Source organism: Mus musculus, chromosome 8 (assembly GCF_000001635.26).
Source record: "Mus musculus strain C57BL/6J chromosome 8, GRCm38.p6 C57BL/6J".
NCBI lineage: Eukaryota > Metazoa > Chordata > Mammalia > Rodentia > Muridae > Mus > Mus musculus.
Genome location: NC_000074.6, coordinates 119558865 through 119575234, shown reverse-complemented (window position 1 = coordinate 119575234; position 16370 = coordinate 119558865). Strand labels below are relative to the sequence as shown.

The 16370-nt window shown below is 52.0% G+C and overlaps 1 protein-coding gene across 11 annotated transcripts; it reads left to right on the top strand.

Annotated features, from left to right (window-relative positions):
* The first annotated feature begins 20 nt into the window (after positions 1–20).
* Hsdl1 (hydroxysteroid dehydrogenase like 1) lies at positions 21–13257 on the top strand. 11 transcript variants are annotated; one of them, XM_006531397.4, is made up of 6 exons: positions 21–143; positions 5202–5257; positions 7244–7469; positions 8761–9206; positions 9364–9591; positions 11098–13257. In XM_006531397.4, the coding sequence occupies exons 3-6, from the start codon at positions 7250–7252 to the stop codon at positions 11194–11196; spliced, it is 993 nt and encodes a 330-aa protein (XP_006531460.1). In that variant the 5' UTR covers positions 21–143; positions 5202–5257; positions 7244–7249; the 3' UTR covers positions 11197–13257. The 11 variants fall into 11 exon arrangements, 7 of the variants coding, with proteins under 7 accessions (XP_006531460.1, NP_001365946.1, NP_001365947.1 ...); NM_001379017.1 differs by lacking the exon at positions 5202–5257 and adding an exon at positions 569–786 and having other exon boundaries at positions 60–143; XR_001778478.2 differs by lacking the exon at positions 21–143 and adding an exon at positions 235–483 and having other exon boundaries at positions 7285–7469; positions 9282–9591.
* Positions 13258–16370: the final 3113 nt, after the last annotated feature.

Below are 16370 nucleotides of genomic sequence, written 5' to 3'. Positions count from 1 at the left end.
TAGCCGAGGGGGGGCCACGGGGGAAACTGCACCCGGGCGCGTGCGCGGATCACGTGGGTAGCGGACCTGCGGTGGTGTCCCGGGGCGGCGGCCGCGCGGGCAGCGGGCGGGACGGGCTTCGGAGACCGCGCCTCTCGCTGCAGGTATTGCGCCCGCGCCCCTCACGCCCCTCGCGCCCCGCTTCCGTCCCTGGCCACGCCCCCTGGACCCCGACCCTCGGGAACGCCCTCCCCCCCGCCGCGCCCCGTAGCGGGGAACTCTGGTTCCGCGCTCTAGGCAGCCGCTCAGCTCCCTGAGCAGGTGTCCCGGGCCTGGTCCTCGGCAGGAGGCTCGCACAGGCGACACGCCCCGGGACGGCCCTTTTGTCGGTGTCTCTTTATCCTCCTTTATTCCTGGTCGCTAGGTCTAAGTAGGTTCTAAGTCTCAGGACTGATGCAGAATGGCCGCGCTGCTGAAGAAAGCGCGCAGCTTCTGCAGAGCCCGGTGGGTTTTGCAGAGTCGCTGGGCCGTGCCCGGCGCCACTGGGGAGGGATGGGACACTAGCAGGGAGTCCCTGTTCTGCTACCAGGACTCAGCCGCACCCCTGGGCGGTGACCGCAGCGGGTTCGGGTTCCCACGGGGAGTCTCAACGACCACCTGCCAGGGCTCTGGGCCGAGCCTTCGCTGAGATCCTGGGATGTCGTTGCGTCCGTTTCCTTCCTCTTGTGTAGTACACCCGGGTGCGATTGAGGAAGGGGATAAAGTGAAGCCGCGGGGACAGCGCTCTTAGCTTCTTCATAAACTCGGGTCAGTACGAATAGGGGTCGCTAGCATCGAACCCTGAGCGATGATCCTGCCTAGTGGCTCCGGTTTATTGAGGGGTGGCGGGAAGGCACTGTTGCAAATGCTTTTTATGCGTCACCTCATCGAATTCTCGTTGTAGGGGAGAAGCGTTAGCCGCTTTTTACAGGTGGTGGTGTTGTAACTTCATTCCCAAGGGTGGGATGGCTTTTTCAGAGTGACCCTAGTCATTGCTAAAATATTACAGACGCGCCATGTCCAACGTTACTTTATCAGTGGAGGGTGTGTGTGTGTGTTGGGGCGGGGGGAGTGTTGTTTATTTATGTGTGGGTGTGGAGGCTACGGGTCAGTGTCTGTCACTTGCAACCTTATTTTTCGAGAAAACGTCTCTCACAGAACTCAAGAGTTTTCTTTATGTTTGACTGACTGACTGGCCCCCAGGGTCCTCTCGTCTGCTCCTTTCTTCCCAATACTGAAATTACAAATTGGTTCTGCTTACATACCCACTCTTAGATACTGCTGGGGACCTCAGCTCAGGTCCTTAAGCTTGCACAGCAAAAACAATCTGCTGAGCCATCTAACCAGTCCCCAGTGCATATTTTTTTAATTGAGGCAAAATTCATGTAACGAGATCCATCATTTTAGCCATTTTGAAATGTACAATTCAGAACTTTGTAGTTAGGTAGGTTTCACCGCCCTATTTCCAGATAATTTCCACAACCACAAAAAGGGATTCCACCTCATGGGCTGCAGTTTGGGCTCATCTTGCCCCTTGTGTTTTCTGTGTCTCTGGATTTCCTTATTGCAAACACGCTTTATACATGTGACCGTATGCTGAATGGTCTTTTGTGTCCCCCAACCTCATGTTTTCATGTCATAGTGTGCGCTCATGCCCCATTCCTTTTCAGAGCTCAGTATTCCACAGTGTCGTGCACGGGCCACGTTTTGTTCATTGCTGGACGGACGTTTGGGCAGTTTTCATCTTTCGGCTAGTGTGAGTTAGGCTGATAGGAGCCCACTTTGTAAAATTTTAATGCAAGCAAAAACTGTCACTTATTTTGGATGAGAGCCTAGGAGTGGCCTGCACTTGCCTTAATTCCCTGTGCCTAGGTGGAGACCTGGGGCTCAGGGGTATTGGCTCTTGGGTCAGAGTCCTGGGTTCCGGTTCCTATGTTGCTGTTCTTTTTTCTCCATCTCATTGTCGATTCAATCGGTGATTAAAATAGATGGAGGAGGGTAAGGAACCCCTGGAATGTCAGGGTTTGCAAGGGCAAGGCTTGCCAGAGTGCTGATACAAAGTTCTTTTCCCTTCAAGAAGGAAACTTGAGCTCTGGCACAAACAGTATCTAATGGGATTTACTAAGGCAATATTGTATTTACTGAGGCCATAGATATTGTATACACAGCATTTTGGCTCGTGTTGCCATTGCAGAAGAGAAATGAAAGCCAGTCTCCAGCATTACAAAATCCAGGTCTACAGACTTCCATCAGGAGAACTTCTAGAAGATACTGTGAGGAGGTTCCCTGCCGGGGTTTGCAGTATGAAGTAAAACGTGATGAGCCCCGCCTGTACAGGAAGGGATTTGGAAACAAAGACCTCCAGCTCCAGCCTTGCTAGCTGCTAGAGAGAGATAGTAGAGAGAGCCTGTGTCCAGGAGTCTTGTCATTTCCCTCTCAGGAAAGGAGACCTGATGATAGGAGGAGCAGCAAACATGGGAACAGGTGTTTCAGATATTCAGAAACAGCAGCACTTGTGGTTCAAAGGAGTCTTGGCCCTTTACTAACCACTCCTATAACCTGTTGTTTGAGGGTGAAGTGTTGGGTGTTCCTGCCGGTGGCGCAGAGGCGGCAGTGTGCACACCCACCTGTGAGGCAGGTGAGGCAGGCCTGTCACTGTGGGAAGGATTGGCAAGGTAGAGTGGCAGCCCTGAGTGCCTCGTGGCCCAGCACATCCCTTCCTGAATGTCTGCACCAGTTCCCAAGGCATGATTAAGAATTTGAGTGGTGGCCCTGTACAGAAAGGCACAAAACCACCCTGGGCTGCTGGTGGCGTGGACAGGAATTATATGTGGGCGTGTCGCATCGTCGTACGTGGCAGCTCAGACCTCAGCTGGTAGAGAAGTCTCCAGAAAGGAGGACGCAGGTCAGCTCAGGACACTGGGGATTCCTCATGAGCCGCTTAGACAGGCAGTACTCAGCAGTCTTGTGAAGTGGAGTGGGCTGGGGGTACTGGCTGTGATGCCAGCATTCAGGATACTGAGGTAAGGTGGCGAGTTCAAGGCCAGCCTGGGTCTCAAAAAAAAGAAAAGAAAAAAAAAAAAAACCACCACCACAACAAAAGCAAACCCAGCTTTTGGGAGGGTGTGCCCTTCAGTATAGAAGAGGAGACAAGGGTGAAGCCTGGAGTTCACTGAATGCTGCTTTTATTGGGCTGGTCACTGAGTAGGTGCTTTATTTTCCTTTGAACTGTGCATAGTAGGTTTATATGCTTTGAATGTATTTTCTAGTTGCTTTTTCTTTAAAAAAAAATTTCTTTTTTGAGACAGGATCTCACTTGTAGACAGGCTGTTCTTGAACCCACGGAGACCTGCTTGCTTCTGCTTTGCTGAGTCCTGAGGTTGAAGGTGTGCCACCACACCCGCCCCCCTCCCCACCTTTTAATTATGGAGAAATTGGTTTTGGACACAGCTCCTGACCTCTGGAAGCCTACGTTCCAGTTGCAGAGTCAGAAGTGAAATGTTATGTGAGAGCAGTAGAGGGTAGAGTTGGGTTGATTGAGGTGAAGTCCTTAGGCTTGGAGAGAGGAGGCTGGTCCTCGAGGCTGGCTGGGGCTTTGAACCAAGAAGGAGCTGGCTTAGAAGGCTAAGCAGGACTTGGGGTTTGTTGTTCAGTGTGGACTCAGCAGGAACAGCAGAGCCAGAAGACAAGTACCATGCCTGCGTGCCCTGCGGTGCCTTGGGCAAGGAGGCCTTAGCCCTTCCTAGCCTTAGTCTCACCCTTCAGTCCAAGAGCAAAGGGCTTGCTTCCCCATAAACTCGATAGTTGTGGTCGAGGGCCTGGTGCAGTGTCTTCCAGACTGGCAGTGTGTTATCTGTCTGTCCATTCCTTCCTCCTGGCATCTGCCCCTGTGTCTGCCATACTTCTGTAACAAGTCACAGAAGTGATCATTACTTCATAGTTCAGCAGTTTAGAGACCAAAGCCACCTCAGCACACAGAAGTCGCAGCCCCGGCAGGGTCCTTCTGGAGACCTCAGTGAAGGTTATCCTTACCTTGCTGCCTCCCAGAGTCATTCACAGCCCTTGACTGTGACCCTGTGGAGACTGTGGTCATGTCACTCGCTCTGCCTCTCACCTTCCTGTCCCCATCGAAGGACACGTGGAAATGTCCAGTCATGCCTCAAGACTGTTTGTGGGATGGGGGCTGGCTGGCTCCACACCCTCTCTCTTTGTCCTAGGGTTCTTACTGGTCTCTTAGAAGTGCCCCATGCAGGTCCTGGTTTTGCCCCCTCCCTCAACAACCCTGCAAATGCCCTACCTCACAGACGGCCAGTTACCTTTTTGTGGGTCCCCAGGCATATGGGCCAGGTTGCTCCCGATTGATTTCTCAAGTTGCCTTGGGTCACGGACAGCCTTGGTTGCCCTGTTTGAGTGGTTTGGGTTTGCACCTTGCTGTGTGAGGCCAGTGACTGTCAGTTTACTCACCTTGACCTGGCTGGGAGAAATGACTGGTGGCGTTTCTTCAAGTCAAGGCTCCAGAGCCTCAGGGCTGCCAGTGCCTCTAAGTCAACACACACTCTAGGTGGGGGAACCACTGTCTAAACAGCTCATGAGAGTGGAGAGATGGGGGAAGGGTCTGGGGGGGACATCTTGGGGGGAGGGGTGGGGAATCCTGCCAAGCCCTGTAATCTCCCCAACCCCTTAAGTCCCTCTCCTTTCTGCCATTTCTGCCAGGTCAGGAGAAAGTGTTGGGCACCCAGGGTCAGGCAGGCCAGCCAGACTTGGTCAGGCACTGGGCCCGGAGTACACAGGCTGGCTGCTGTGGTGTGGAAGTTGGGTGCTGCAGGAGACTTGAGGAAGGCAGTGTACAGAAAGAGGGTGACCCTTCCACAGACAGAGCGAGGGGTCGATGTGAGCAGCCGGCGCTCCAGGCACAGTTGGGTCAGTAGAGATTGCCATCGATCCCCTGGTCTCCTGGATGGATTTTCATCCCATTTGATGATGTGTCCCTAAGAAGAAGAGTCAGGACCAGGAAGGCATGGCCTCTCCCCTGTGCCTGCAAGCCAGGGGACTGTCCCCAGACACCCGCTCCTTGCTTTGCTGCAAAGAGTTTGCTTTGTTTTGAAAGCCTTCTTGCTCTTAGTTTTGCATCAGAGTCTCTCCAGCTGAGCTCGGGTTTGTTTGTTGTGGGCTTTCCTCCACAGCTCAGTGTGAAGAGGAGGAGCTCTGTAGCACCAGGCTCAGCGCTGGCAGCAGGGAGGTAAGAGAAGACTGGGGTAGACAAGGACTTAGAGCAGAGCAGCCCCACTCCACTCCCCCCACCCCCCTCCCCCCCACCCCTGTCAGGCACCTTCAGCAGTCACTCCCCTCCACCCCCATCTTTGCCTCCTCTCCCTCCCTCACTTCTCTCTTTTCCCCCTTCCTCCCCTCTGTAGCCAGGACCTCATGTTGGACAAGCCACTGAACCACACTTCCACCTCCAGCACCCTTAGATGTTTGTCATTTAAGTTCCAGGCTGGCTTTAAACCTCCATCTTCCCACCTTGGCCTCTCCAGTAGCTGGGATGATGACAGACCTGTGTCATGGAGCCTGATTTTCTTTTGCTTTTTTTTTTTTGGGGGGGGGGGGAGACAGGGTTCATCACTATGCAGCCCTGACTGGTCTGGAACTTACTATGTAGACCAGGTTAGCATTGACCTCGAAGAGATCCACCTACCTCTTCCTCCCAGTGCTGGGATTAAAGGCGTGTATCACCGAGTTCAGCTGGGGCCTAATATATATTTTTTTTAATTTATATATTTATTTTTTGAAGACAAGGCATTACTATGTGTACAGCCCAGCTTTTTTGGCCTCAATCTTGGCCTCCTCCTTGGTCAGCCTCCCAGATTCTGAGATGATGTGTTCCCATCACTACTCCAGGTTGAGAAGACCTTTCACAGTTTACTGTAGAAATCTGGAGCTTACTGGGGAAGCACCCCTGTGGTCTGGGCCTCACAGCTTGCTGCTGTGTCTCTGCTGTCTGCCACCGGCTGTATAGTCCTAGTTGCCCCGGGCTGGCAGTCAGTTCTCACGGTTCCCTGTGCCTCCCACTGGTCCGGCTTGGTGGTTAGTTTGTTACATTTTCCCTCCTGGGAAACTTGACAGAGCTTGAGTTGTGTCAGGTTAGAAGCAGAAGGTGCCTTAGACACAGAGGACTCGCTCCTCCCCCAAAAATCCTACCATTTTGCCTCTGTTATTTTCTGTACTCCCCTCCTCTCGCTTTAGCGGAATTTCCTTCCAGAAGTCATCCCCACAACACTCATGTTTTCTTTCTGGGAGGGGTTTGAAATCCAGTTTCCCGTGTGTCATCTCACCTGGCTCACTATGTGTGTGTGAGCCTTTAGGCTCATCTGACTACAGCGCCTCATCTGCTGTGGCCCAGGATGGAGCTCAGCCCTTAGTGATGCCGTCGGGACCATGCCTGGCCTCTGCCCACCTCTCCAGGGTCACCCCTGCTCGTAGGCTAAGGTACCCAGGCAGGGTTGCTTTTTAGTTGTTAAATGCCTGCCTGTTTCTTGGATGTGTAACACCTGTCACTATATGTGTGACACGTCCACCCTTTAGTGCCTGTTTGCTGTGTATACACTTAGAAGACATGCGTGGGACTTTCTCGAACCTAGAGGCCAGGAAGGAAAATACCAAACAAACCAAACTAATAAGGGAGGGTGCTTGCTGTGTTGTCCTGAAAGATTACCAGCTCCTCATTGGCGGTGGGGGTGGGGGTGCCCCTTTTATTTAATATGCATGTTTCTTGGGGCCAAGGCCACGTGCTGTGACTGTTTATTAGTTACTTTTGAGGTCGTAGGTCCACTGTACTTGCTGGTTGAATAATGCCAGGAGCTGAACACATACATACATCCCAGGCTGCTACCCAGTGATAGTTGTGTCTCCTAGAGCTCTGAAGTAGGCACCCGAGTTTATCTTTGTTTAGGCCGCCGGTAGCACAGAATCAAGAGTCTTAGAGGAATCCCGTTGCTCAGTAGTTCTCTGGCATCATCTCCTTGGAAGGCAAGAACTTCCTAAGCCACCGGTGTTACACAGTGGGGTCATGCCTTCCCAGTCTCAGGCCGGCTGCTCTCGGGAATGGTTATGTGAATGCAGAGCTGTGAAGGCCAGGGTCCTCCGTCCTGCTGAGGATGTCTGCTCCTTCTGGTTTTGCTCCGTCCACAAAGAGCATCTCTTTCTCTCTCTCTTCCTGTCCCTGCAGGTCGCCATGGCTGCTGTTGACAGCTTCTACCTCTTGTACAGGGAAATCGCCAGGTCTTGCAATTGCTACATGGAAGCCTTGGCCTTGGTGGGAGCCTGGTACACAGCCCGAAAGAGCATCACCGTCATCTGTGACTTCTACAGCCTGGTCAGGCTGCACTTCATCCCTCGCCTGGGGAGCAGGCCCGACCTGATCAAGCAGTATGGAAGATGGGCGGTCATCAGTGGTAACTGCAGCTTGGTGGCCTTTCTGTCTGGGGTGTGCGTTAAGTCAATGCTTCCAACAGGGAGCTACAGAACTTAACTGGAGTCTTCTGCATCCTGGGGAGGCCTCGTTCTGTGCTCTCTCACCTCACTTCAGGGAGCCCTGCCCTCAGACTGGCATCCTCCTTGTCTTAGTCAGGGTTTCTATTCCTGCACAAACATCATGACCAAGAAGCAAGTTGGGGAGGAAAGGATTTATTCAGCTTACACTTCCACACTGCTGTTCATCACCAAAGGAAGTCAGGACTGGAACTCAAGCAGGTCAGGAAGCAGGAGCTGATGCAGAGGCCATGGAGGGATGTTCTTGACTGGCTTGCCGCCCCTGGTTTGCTCAGCCTGCTCTCTTATAGAACCCAAGACTACCCAGCCCAGAGATGGTCCCACCCACAAGGGGCCTTTCCCCCTTGATCACTAATTGAGAAAATGCCTTACAGCTGGATCTCATGGAGGCACTTCCCCAACTGAAGCTCCTTTCTCTGTGATAACTCCAGCTGTGTCAAGTTGACATCAAACCAGCCAGTACACTCCTCATTTCTCCAGCTTGGTCCCCAGCCCCTCCTTCCCGCCCCCTACATGTCTTTCCTGCTTTGTGTTTTTGTTTTTTGTTTTGTTTTGTTTTTTTTCGAGACAGGGTTTCTCTGTATAGCCCTGGCTGTCCTAGAACTCACTTTGTAGACCAGGCTGGCCTTGAACTCAGAAATCTGCCTGCCTCTGCCTCCCGAGTGCTGGGAATAAAGGCGTGCGCCACCACGCCAGGCCCTGATCTGTGTTTTGAAATTTTCCTCTGAGACAGTCAGTGTTCTCAGTTTGAATTGCATGGTGATTTATCTCTGTGACCTAGAAAGCAAACCCGGACACCTGAGCAAGCCAGGTGCAAGTCTGGAAACAGATTCCTATAGCGACTTATTCCAGGGCTCTGAGTGTGGGCACTCGCACACACATAAAGGTCTCTGTGTGCCACTGTGCACATGGAATGGTCTGGAAACAACTTGTGGGAGTCCTCCCTTCCACCATGTGGGTCCTAGGATTTGAACTCAGGTTGTCTGGGCAGCAAGCACCTCTACTCGCTGAGCCATCTCGCTAATCCCTGCCTGGGGGTCTGCAGGGTTAGGATTCACCATTGTCCTTGACTGACAGGTGTTAATGCCTTTTTCCGGTGTGCATTCTTCTCTGATGAGATCAACAGGGAGTGGGTTGGATCTCTTTAAGGATACCATGTTTCAACGTGTTCACGGCTCCTGGCTTGCCTTCCAGGGGCCACCGATGGCATTGGGAAGGCCTATGCGGAGGAGTTAGCGAGCCACGGACTCAATGTCATCCTGATCAGCCAGGAAGAGGAGAAGCTGCAGGCCGCGGCCAAGCACATAGCCGACACCTACAGGGTAGAGACGCTTGTCCTGGTGGCAGACTTCAGCAGAGGCCGGGAGATTTACGCCCCCATCCGAGAAGCCCTGAGAGACAGAGACATTGGCATCCTGGTGAACGACGTGGGTGCATTCTACCCCTACCCTCAGTATTTCAGCCAGGTGCCCGAGGACACGCTCTGGGACATCGTGAACGTGAACATCGCAGCCGCCAGCCTGATGGTGCACATCGTGCTGCCAGGGATGGTGGAGAGAAAGAAGGGCGCCATCGTCACCGTGTCTTCTGGTTCCTGCTGCAAGCCCACCCCACAGCTGGCTGCCTTCTCTGCGTCCAAGGTAAGGTTCTTGTCCCCGTGGGCTGGTCGGAAAGTAGGCAGCTCCCAGTTGCTTACGTTGGCACTTTCCCCACAGGTGGAGACAGGCAAGCCTCTCTGCTCCTGGGGTTGCTTTCAAGTTCCTTCCAGGTCATAAGTCCTCCTCCTCTGCCCCCCAGGCCTATCTGGACCACTTCAGCCGAGCCCTGCAGTACGAGTATGCCTCTAAGGGGATCTTTGTGCAGAGCCTGATCCCCTTCTACGTGACCAGCAGCGGGGCTGCGCCCGCCAGCTTCCTGCACAGATGCCCGTGGCTGGCGCCGTCGCCGAGAGTGTATGCACAGCATGCAGTGTCGACCCTGGGCATTTCAAAAAGGACCACAGGCTACTGGTCCCATTCCATTCAGGTAGCACCGCCGTCAGCCCAGAGCCCCGTGAGCTGCACCAGGGCGGGAGGGTTGCAAATCCTCACATCCATGCCCCATGTTCTCAGTGATTTTGGTTACAGGGTGAGGTGCTTATGTGGGGTGATTAATGCAAAACTTCTCAAATTTCCTTTGTCACCCTTAAAACAGGAAACAGGCTGCTTTGGAGTGTGTGGGGTGTGAGGATACTGGGTGCTCAGTAGGGGTTTCAGGGCAGAGGTCCCGGTGAGGCCTGAAGGGGAAATGCTCCTTGCACAGCCCCGTCCAGAAAGCCATCAGGGCCATGGGCTCTTAGCCATGGTGTCTAATCAGTCTCTACACATTTCATTCTCGGACTCATTTTCTCAGGAGACCTACAAGCGAACCTAAGATTTTTGTTGTGATTGTTGTTCAGACAGAACAAAGATCTTAAGAGTACTTGCGAGCCAGCCAGATGGCTCAGCAGGTCAGGGTGCTTGTCACCAGGCCTGGTGATCTGAGTTTGCTCTCCAAGACCCACGTGATAGGAGAGACCTGCCTCCCACAAGTTATCCTTGGGTCTCCACGCACACTATGCTGGGCATCCCCGCCCCTGCCCTCATGCACACACATCTGAAAAGATTTGAGATTTATGAAATATTTTAAATTGTGATTTTGATCAGTAGGCCAGTAACTAAATGATTTACAGTAATTTGCTTTTTATTATCTATAGTAGAAATAGATGTGCCCGAATTTAGAATTTCACTGGGCAATTTCTGATTATAATACAAAGGTAAATACTTTGGGGGATGTTATACATAAAGATAATTCAGTTTCCCACCACAAGATAAATGTGTGAGTCGGTCAGCAGTGACTTCTCACACTTGTCTGCAGCTCAGAGCCGCAGCTGGCCTAAGAAGCTGTCTGGGGAGCTGTTTCCGAGTCGGTAATACCTAGAGCAGTGAGCAGAGAGGCTCGGCCTTGGTCATCTTGGGCTGGATTTGGTAGCCTAGCATCTCTTCAGTCGTCAGGAGGCTGAGCTGGGAGGATCTCTACTTAGGGCCAGCCTGGCCCATGGAGTGAGACCTTTTCTTTCTCAAAAACAGAACAGAAGCAGCTCCAGGGCCTCGCCGTCCTCTTAGGGATGCAGCTTCGAGGACAATGGGTGGCAAGACACTTTGACCGTATCTGTGAAAGCAGTGTCTTAGCTGCCGCGCATATGTTCACATCAATGAGCTCACCAGACTGGTTTTTACCTAGGCCCTGGGGTGCAGGCTGGTAAGCTCGGCTACCTTGGAGCAAGTGCAACCTGAACAGATTGTCCTCAGGGTACAGACATGAGGCACTGGGGCTTCAAAGGCACACTCCTGAGGGAGGATTCCTTCAACGCATCCTTTCCATCAGTTTTGGCTGCACTTCCTGATGAGAGCTAAGGGTGCCCAGAGCACCCCACACTGATCTGCACCTGTTGTTTCTTCGGCTCTCATGGCTCGGGACTCTAACCACATCTCCTTTGTCTCTCATTTGTAGTTCCTCTTCGCACAGTATATGCCCGAGTGGCTCTGGGTGTGGGGTGCAAACCTCCTCAACCGCTCCTTACGGAAAGAGGCCTTATCCTGCCAAGCCTGAGCCAGGAGGCTGGGGAGAAGCTTGGTTAAGCCACGGTCACCTACGGTTTCTGGCGTTTGGAAGAACACATTCACTCCACCTGTGTATCGTCTCCTACCAAGTCCCTAGTGCATCGCCATCCTTCATGAGGCCGACTGTTACGTCTGTGAGCAAACCTCAGGGACCACATGGTTGGCCCAGGGCGCATGGCCATGAAGCCTGAGGACAGAACGGGCTGCTTCCTCAACACTTGGAGCGTGACCAGCTCGCTCCTGTATTGTCCGTCTTGTGCTGGTCTTTTTCTTTTTCTTTCTTTCTTTTTTTTTTTTTTTTGAGAAGTCACCTGTTTTCCTTTTACAGGTGACTGATTATAGTATTGGCTTTCAAGATGTTCCTCAGGCTGGGCGTGGGGGCTCACGCCTTTAATGCCAGCACTTGGGAGCTTGAGACAGGCCTGGGCTACATAGTGAGTTCCAGGCCAGCCAGGGACATGCAGTTAAACCTGTCCTTGAAAAAAAAATTAATGTTCATCAGGAAGACAACAGAAAAGTGTTATTTTCAAACTGTGAACTGGGAGTGCAGGTGTTAACAGTAGACATGTGTCATGCTGCATAGCTCCATGGGGGGTGTCTGTGTGTACACACTGCCTTTCCCTAAGGTCCCTTAGAACCATGTGTGTGCTGTGTGTCTGGGTGAAGTTATCGATAAGACTTTACAGTAGACTCTGCCAAGACGAGGTTATGAGGGAGCCCTTCCCAGAGTAAACGCCTGGGCTACTCCCTTTCATGTGCTGAAAGACTTTCAGGCTCTACGCTGTGTGGGCTTGCCATGTCCTACGACATTGTTTCTTTGAGTACTTTTGTCTTTCCCACTCTGTAGGTGGGTTTTGTTGCTAGGCTGGGACACATAATAGGTTGTCTTTGGATGTACCTAAGTGGTGGTTCCTCACTGAGTCCGTGTTCTATCTGACCCCCTTCAGAGCTTGTTAGAGCTGGCTTTCATACACTTTTCTATGTAATCCAATTTCTCCCCAGGAGCGTTGTTGATAAAATCATCACGTGTTTGTGGAATAGTGGTTGAAATATGGGCAGCTTTTGTGCGTGGTATAAGGTAGTTATTGAAGTGATGTTAGCTCGTTTTTAGCCTGTGTGATGAATGTGTACATTGTAGGGAATGCTTTTATTAGCGTGAGGGTCCTTTACGTATATCCCACAATATGGGGGCACACTGAAACTTAGTGGCTTTCGTTGGTTTATAAAACCAACCTCTTGGGAGGGTCTCATACCCAGCACGTGGAAGCTTGGAAGTCATGGCAGCTTGTGCAGAGTGGAGGATGTGGCGTTGCCCCTTGTGGTGCTGCGCTGTGCCTGGGAAGTGAGAATGAGCGGCACGCTGGGACTTGGATGGAGTTGCTTTAGTGACATCCCATCACCTGTAGGCCCAAGTGCACTTTGCCCAGGACATCAGATGTGCCATTTTAAGTTGTGACTCAGATCTAGATCAGTGTCTTCATGTCCTCAGATCATGGGCAGACTACCATGCTTGGAGACAGAGGAGGAGGAGCCTCGGCGGGGACGGCTACCTTACTGCTGAGAACCTTCGTGCATGTGATAGGCGGCAGTACCTCCACCTGAGACCTAATCACGCATGGTGATTAGGGAGGAAGGCAGGAGACTGAGGGGTTCAAGGCCAGCATGGGCTATATAGTGAAACTCTGGTTCAGGAAACAAAAACAGCAGCAGAGACGCACTGTCCGCTCTGTGTAAGGTCCTGTGGCCCAGTATTCAGACTTGTCTATCAAGTGCGGAGTCCTTGCTCCATGATGAGGAGTCAGTGATGTTCTCTCAGCAGGACTCAGCTAGAACTCGGAGCACAGTGATCCGTGGCTGCAGCAGAAGACTCGAATCAGGCACCTTTAGGCTTCCTAGCTCTCATAGGCAGACCCTCTCTGCTGAGCTAGTCTGCCTGCCCACTGTGGACATGGCTTTTTACCAAGGAAGGAGGAACTCGGAACCTTTGTAACTCATCCTGTGAATCAGAACGTAACAATAAAAGCATCACTGTTTCCTTCAGGTCCCGCCACCAGAGGGTCTTTTTCTTTCTTTCTTTTTTCCCTACAGATATTATGAGCAGAAGTTGACCAATCAACACCCATGGTTGTCATTGGTAAAACAACAGGGTGCACACCGTTGTGCCTACTGCCTACTGGGCACCCGAGTCCCTCGTCCTCTGGCTGAGTGGCTGAGGATGGGCTGTGCACTTGGTGGTGTGGATATGGAGGGACGGCTCAGCAGGAACTGCTGCAACTGTACAGCGGGTACAGAGGCCAGGTGTGGTAGGCTTTAGAGAGTGTGGATATGGAGGGACGGCTCAGCAGGAACTGCTGCAACTGTACAGCGGGTACAGAGGCCAGGTGTGGTAGGCTTTAGAGAGTGTGGATATGGTGGGACGGCTCAGCAGGAACTGCTGCAACTGTACAGCGGGTACAGAGGCCAGGTGTGGTAGGCTTTAGAGAGTGTGGATATGGAGGGACGGCTCAGCAGGAACTGCTGCAACTGTACAGCGGCGGGTACAGAGGCCAGGTGTGGTAGGCTTTAGAGAGTGTGGATATGGAGGGACGGCTCAGCAGGAACTGCTGCAACTGTACAGCGGGTACAGAGGCCAGGTGTGGTAGGCTTTAGAGAGTGTGGATATGGTGGGACGGCTCAGCAGGAACTGCTGCAACTGTACAGGGGGTACAGAGGCCAGGTGTGGTAGGCTTTAGAGAGTGAGAAGGAACGGAGTCCTTATCAGTTCTTTCCTTCTGAGGTGTGTTTCTTAGGCTAATTGTATGTATGCACGAATGTATGTATGTATGTATGCATGCATGTATGTTTGGCTGTGGGAGCTTGTACGCATGCACCACATGCATGCAGGTGCTGTTGGAACTAGAGGTACAGATGGCTATGAGCTACCATGTGGGCAGAGGGGATCAAACCTGGGTCCTCTATGAGAATAACTTGTGTTCTTCACTACTGAGTCATCATCTCTCCAGACCCCTTTTATTGGTCTATTTTTTTTTGGTATTTATTCATCTATGTGAGTGTCTGCCACATGTGCAGAAGAGAGTCAGAGATCCCTGCAGTTCCAGGTGGTCGTGAGCTACCTGAGGGAGTTCTGGGAACTGCACTTATTAGGTCTTCTGGAAGAGCAGTAAGTGCCCTTAACCACTGAACTAAACCTCTCTAGCCCCCATCAGCCATTTTCATTTTGCTTACTTCCGTGATGTAAAACCTCTCCCTGTTTGGGAACCGGAGGATTGGTGATGGTTCCTCAGTCTTGATGACCTCTGCCCTCAGCCTCTGCTCCTCTCTACCCACAGTGAGCTTGGCACAGTCCCTGACTCAGGACTGACCATGCCTCCTATGTGCTTTGAGTTTTGATGTGTTTGTGGACAGTGACAGCAAGCCTCCCTCTGGCAGCCCCGTGGTCACATGGTTACTACAGAGTTATCCCTTGATGTCTGAGGGGAGCAGTTCTGGGAGCCCCATGATCAACAAAATCTACAGATGCTTAAGTCCCCTGGATCAAACGAAATAGCATTTGTATGTGACTGCACGGGTCCTCTGTACACTGAGGTCCTCCCTATATAACACACATCGCTACAGAACCACGGTGATAAAATTCCTAAGTTTGGTTGTTTGAAGTGGGAGATTTACAACGGAAAGTAATTGCTCTAGTTATTCTGAGACAGCCCCTAGGCAGCTGTTAGCCAGGGTCAGCATGTGCGCTTGGCAGAATATTGCTCTTCCTGATACGAGAACCTGGACTTAATGAGGACCGGGATTCAATGGTGTTGTGACCCAGTACCCGCTTTGAACTTTCTAACAGAGGCATGGTCTTTGATACGGGAGTGTTCCTAATGGCCGGGGGTGTCTCCATTTGTCCTGTCCCTAATCAGTGGTGATCTTAACAGAAACCCAGAAAACCAAAACTTTAATTACATTTGTGGTAAAGCCATCTCTTTCCTACAGTCTGGTTAGTCCACTACTCAGCTCTGAGCACTCCTTTAGCTAAAGTCTACTGTATGCAGGCTTAATGGGTCCTTTATGACATCAACTTATTGCTCCCAGCTTCTCCTGAGCCAGCAAGGGTCTTCTAATTACTGGGCTTCAGGCATCTGAAGGACAGAAGACCTTGGGGAGAGTGTGGCGAATCAGCAGGGAGACATCAGGCCAAGAGCAAGATTCAAGTCTCAGGGCAGAGAGTGGGCAGGCAATGGGGTTGCCACAGCGAGTTTCCGGAATGATGGGTTATCCATAGGATTCTGGAACCTGGGAATAAATGCGGTCTATCCTTTTCAATGTGTGGGGCTACTGTCTCAGAACCGCCCTTTTAAAATCTCGTTTGTATGTCTGTGTAGGATTATGTATAGGCGTGCAGGTGCCCTCAGAGGCCAAAAACCTGATCCCTCCGAAGCTGAAGTTACAGTGAGCAGGTTCTGGGATGGAAACTTGGCTCCTATACAAGAGTACTGTCCCCTCTTACATGCACTCTTCTGACTGAACACCTGAGGGAAAACACAAGAGTGCTGCACAAGGTCCCCTCCATACCCTGACCTAAATCCTGGGTCCGGATCCCCTTTTCTTGAGTTTGCTCGGCTGGAGGTCCCAATGCAAAACCCAGTTTCCATACCAGGTTTGGCAGCCAAGGTGAGCTTATGAGCCTAGGACTCAGGGTTTGTCTCCTCCATCCTGTTTGCTTCAGTCACAGTCCCCGAGCACACTTAGGTTGTGCCAGGGCCAAGAGTGATCGATCCAGCTCAGTACTAAGGCTGAGAATGGGCCCGTTCTACAGGTGGCTAAATTGCTCAAGTGCGTTTTACCAGACGAAATTCACCTTGATCCTGTTTGTTCCAAATGGTAAATAGTTGGTGTTACAAACGTCCTGTTTCTCAAGATGCTGATGCACCCTCCTGGCAGCAGTAATAAACTGGGGCCATGGGAGTAGTTCAGGAGAACACATAGATTGGATAGGCGCCGTCCCACTTCAGCCGCGCAAAGGTGCTCGCACCCTTCCTGAGTTTCCAGGCCAGGAAACCTGGAGAAACCTAAACCACCAGGGTTCCCTATATATACCCAGAGAGGGCGATTTGGCCTCGCCCTCGGCTCCGCCCCTTCCCGACCCCTCCCCCAAGACCGCAAATGTCGCGAGAG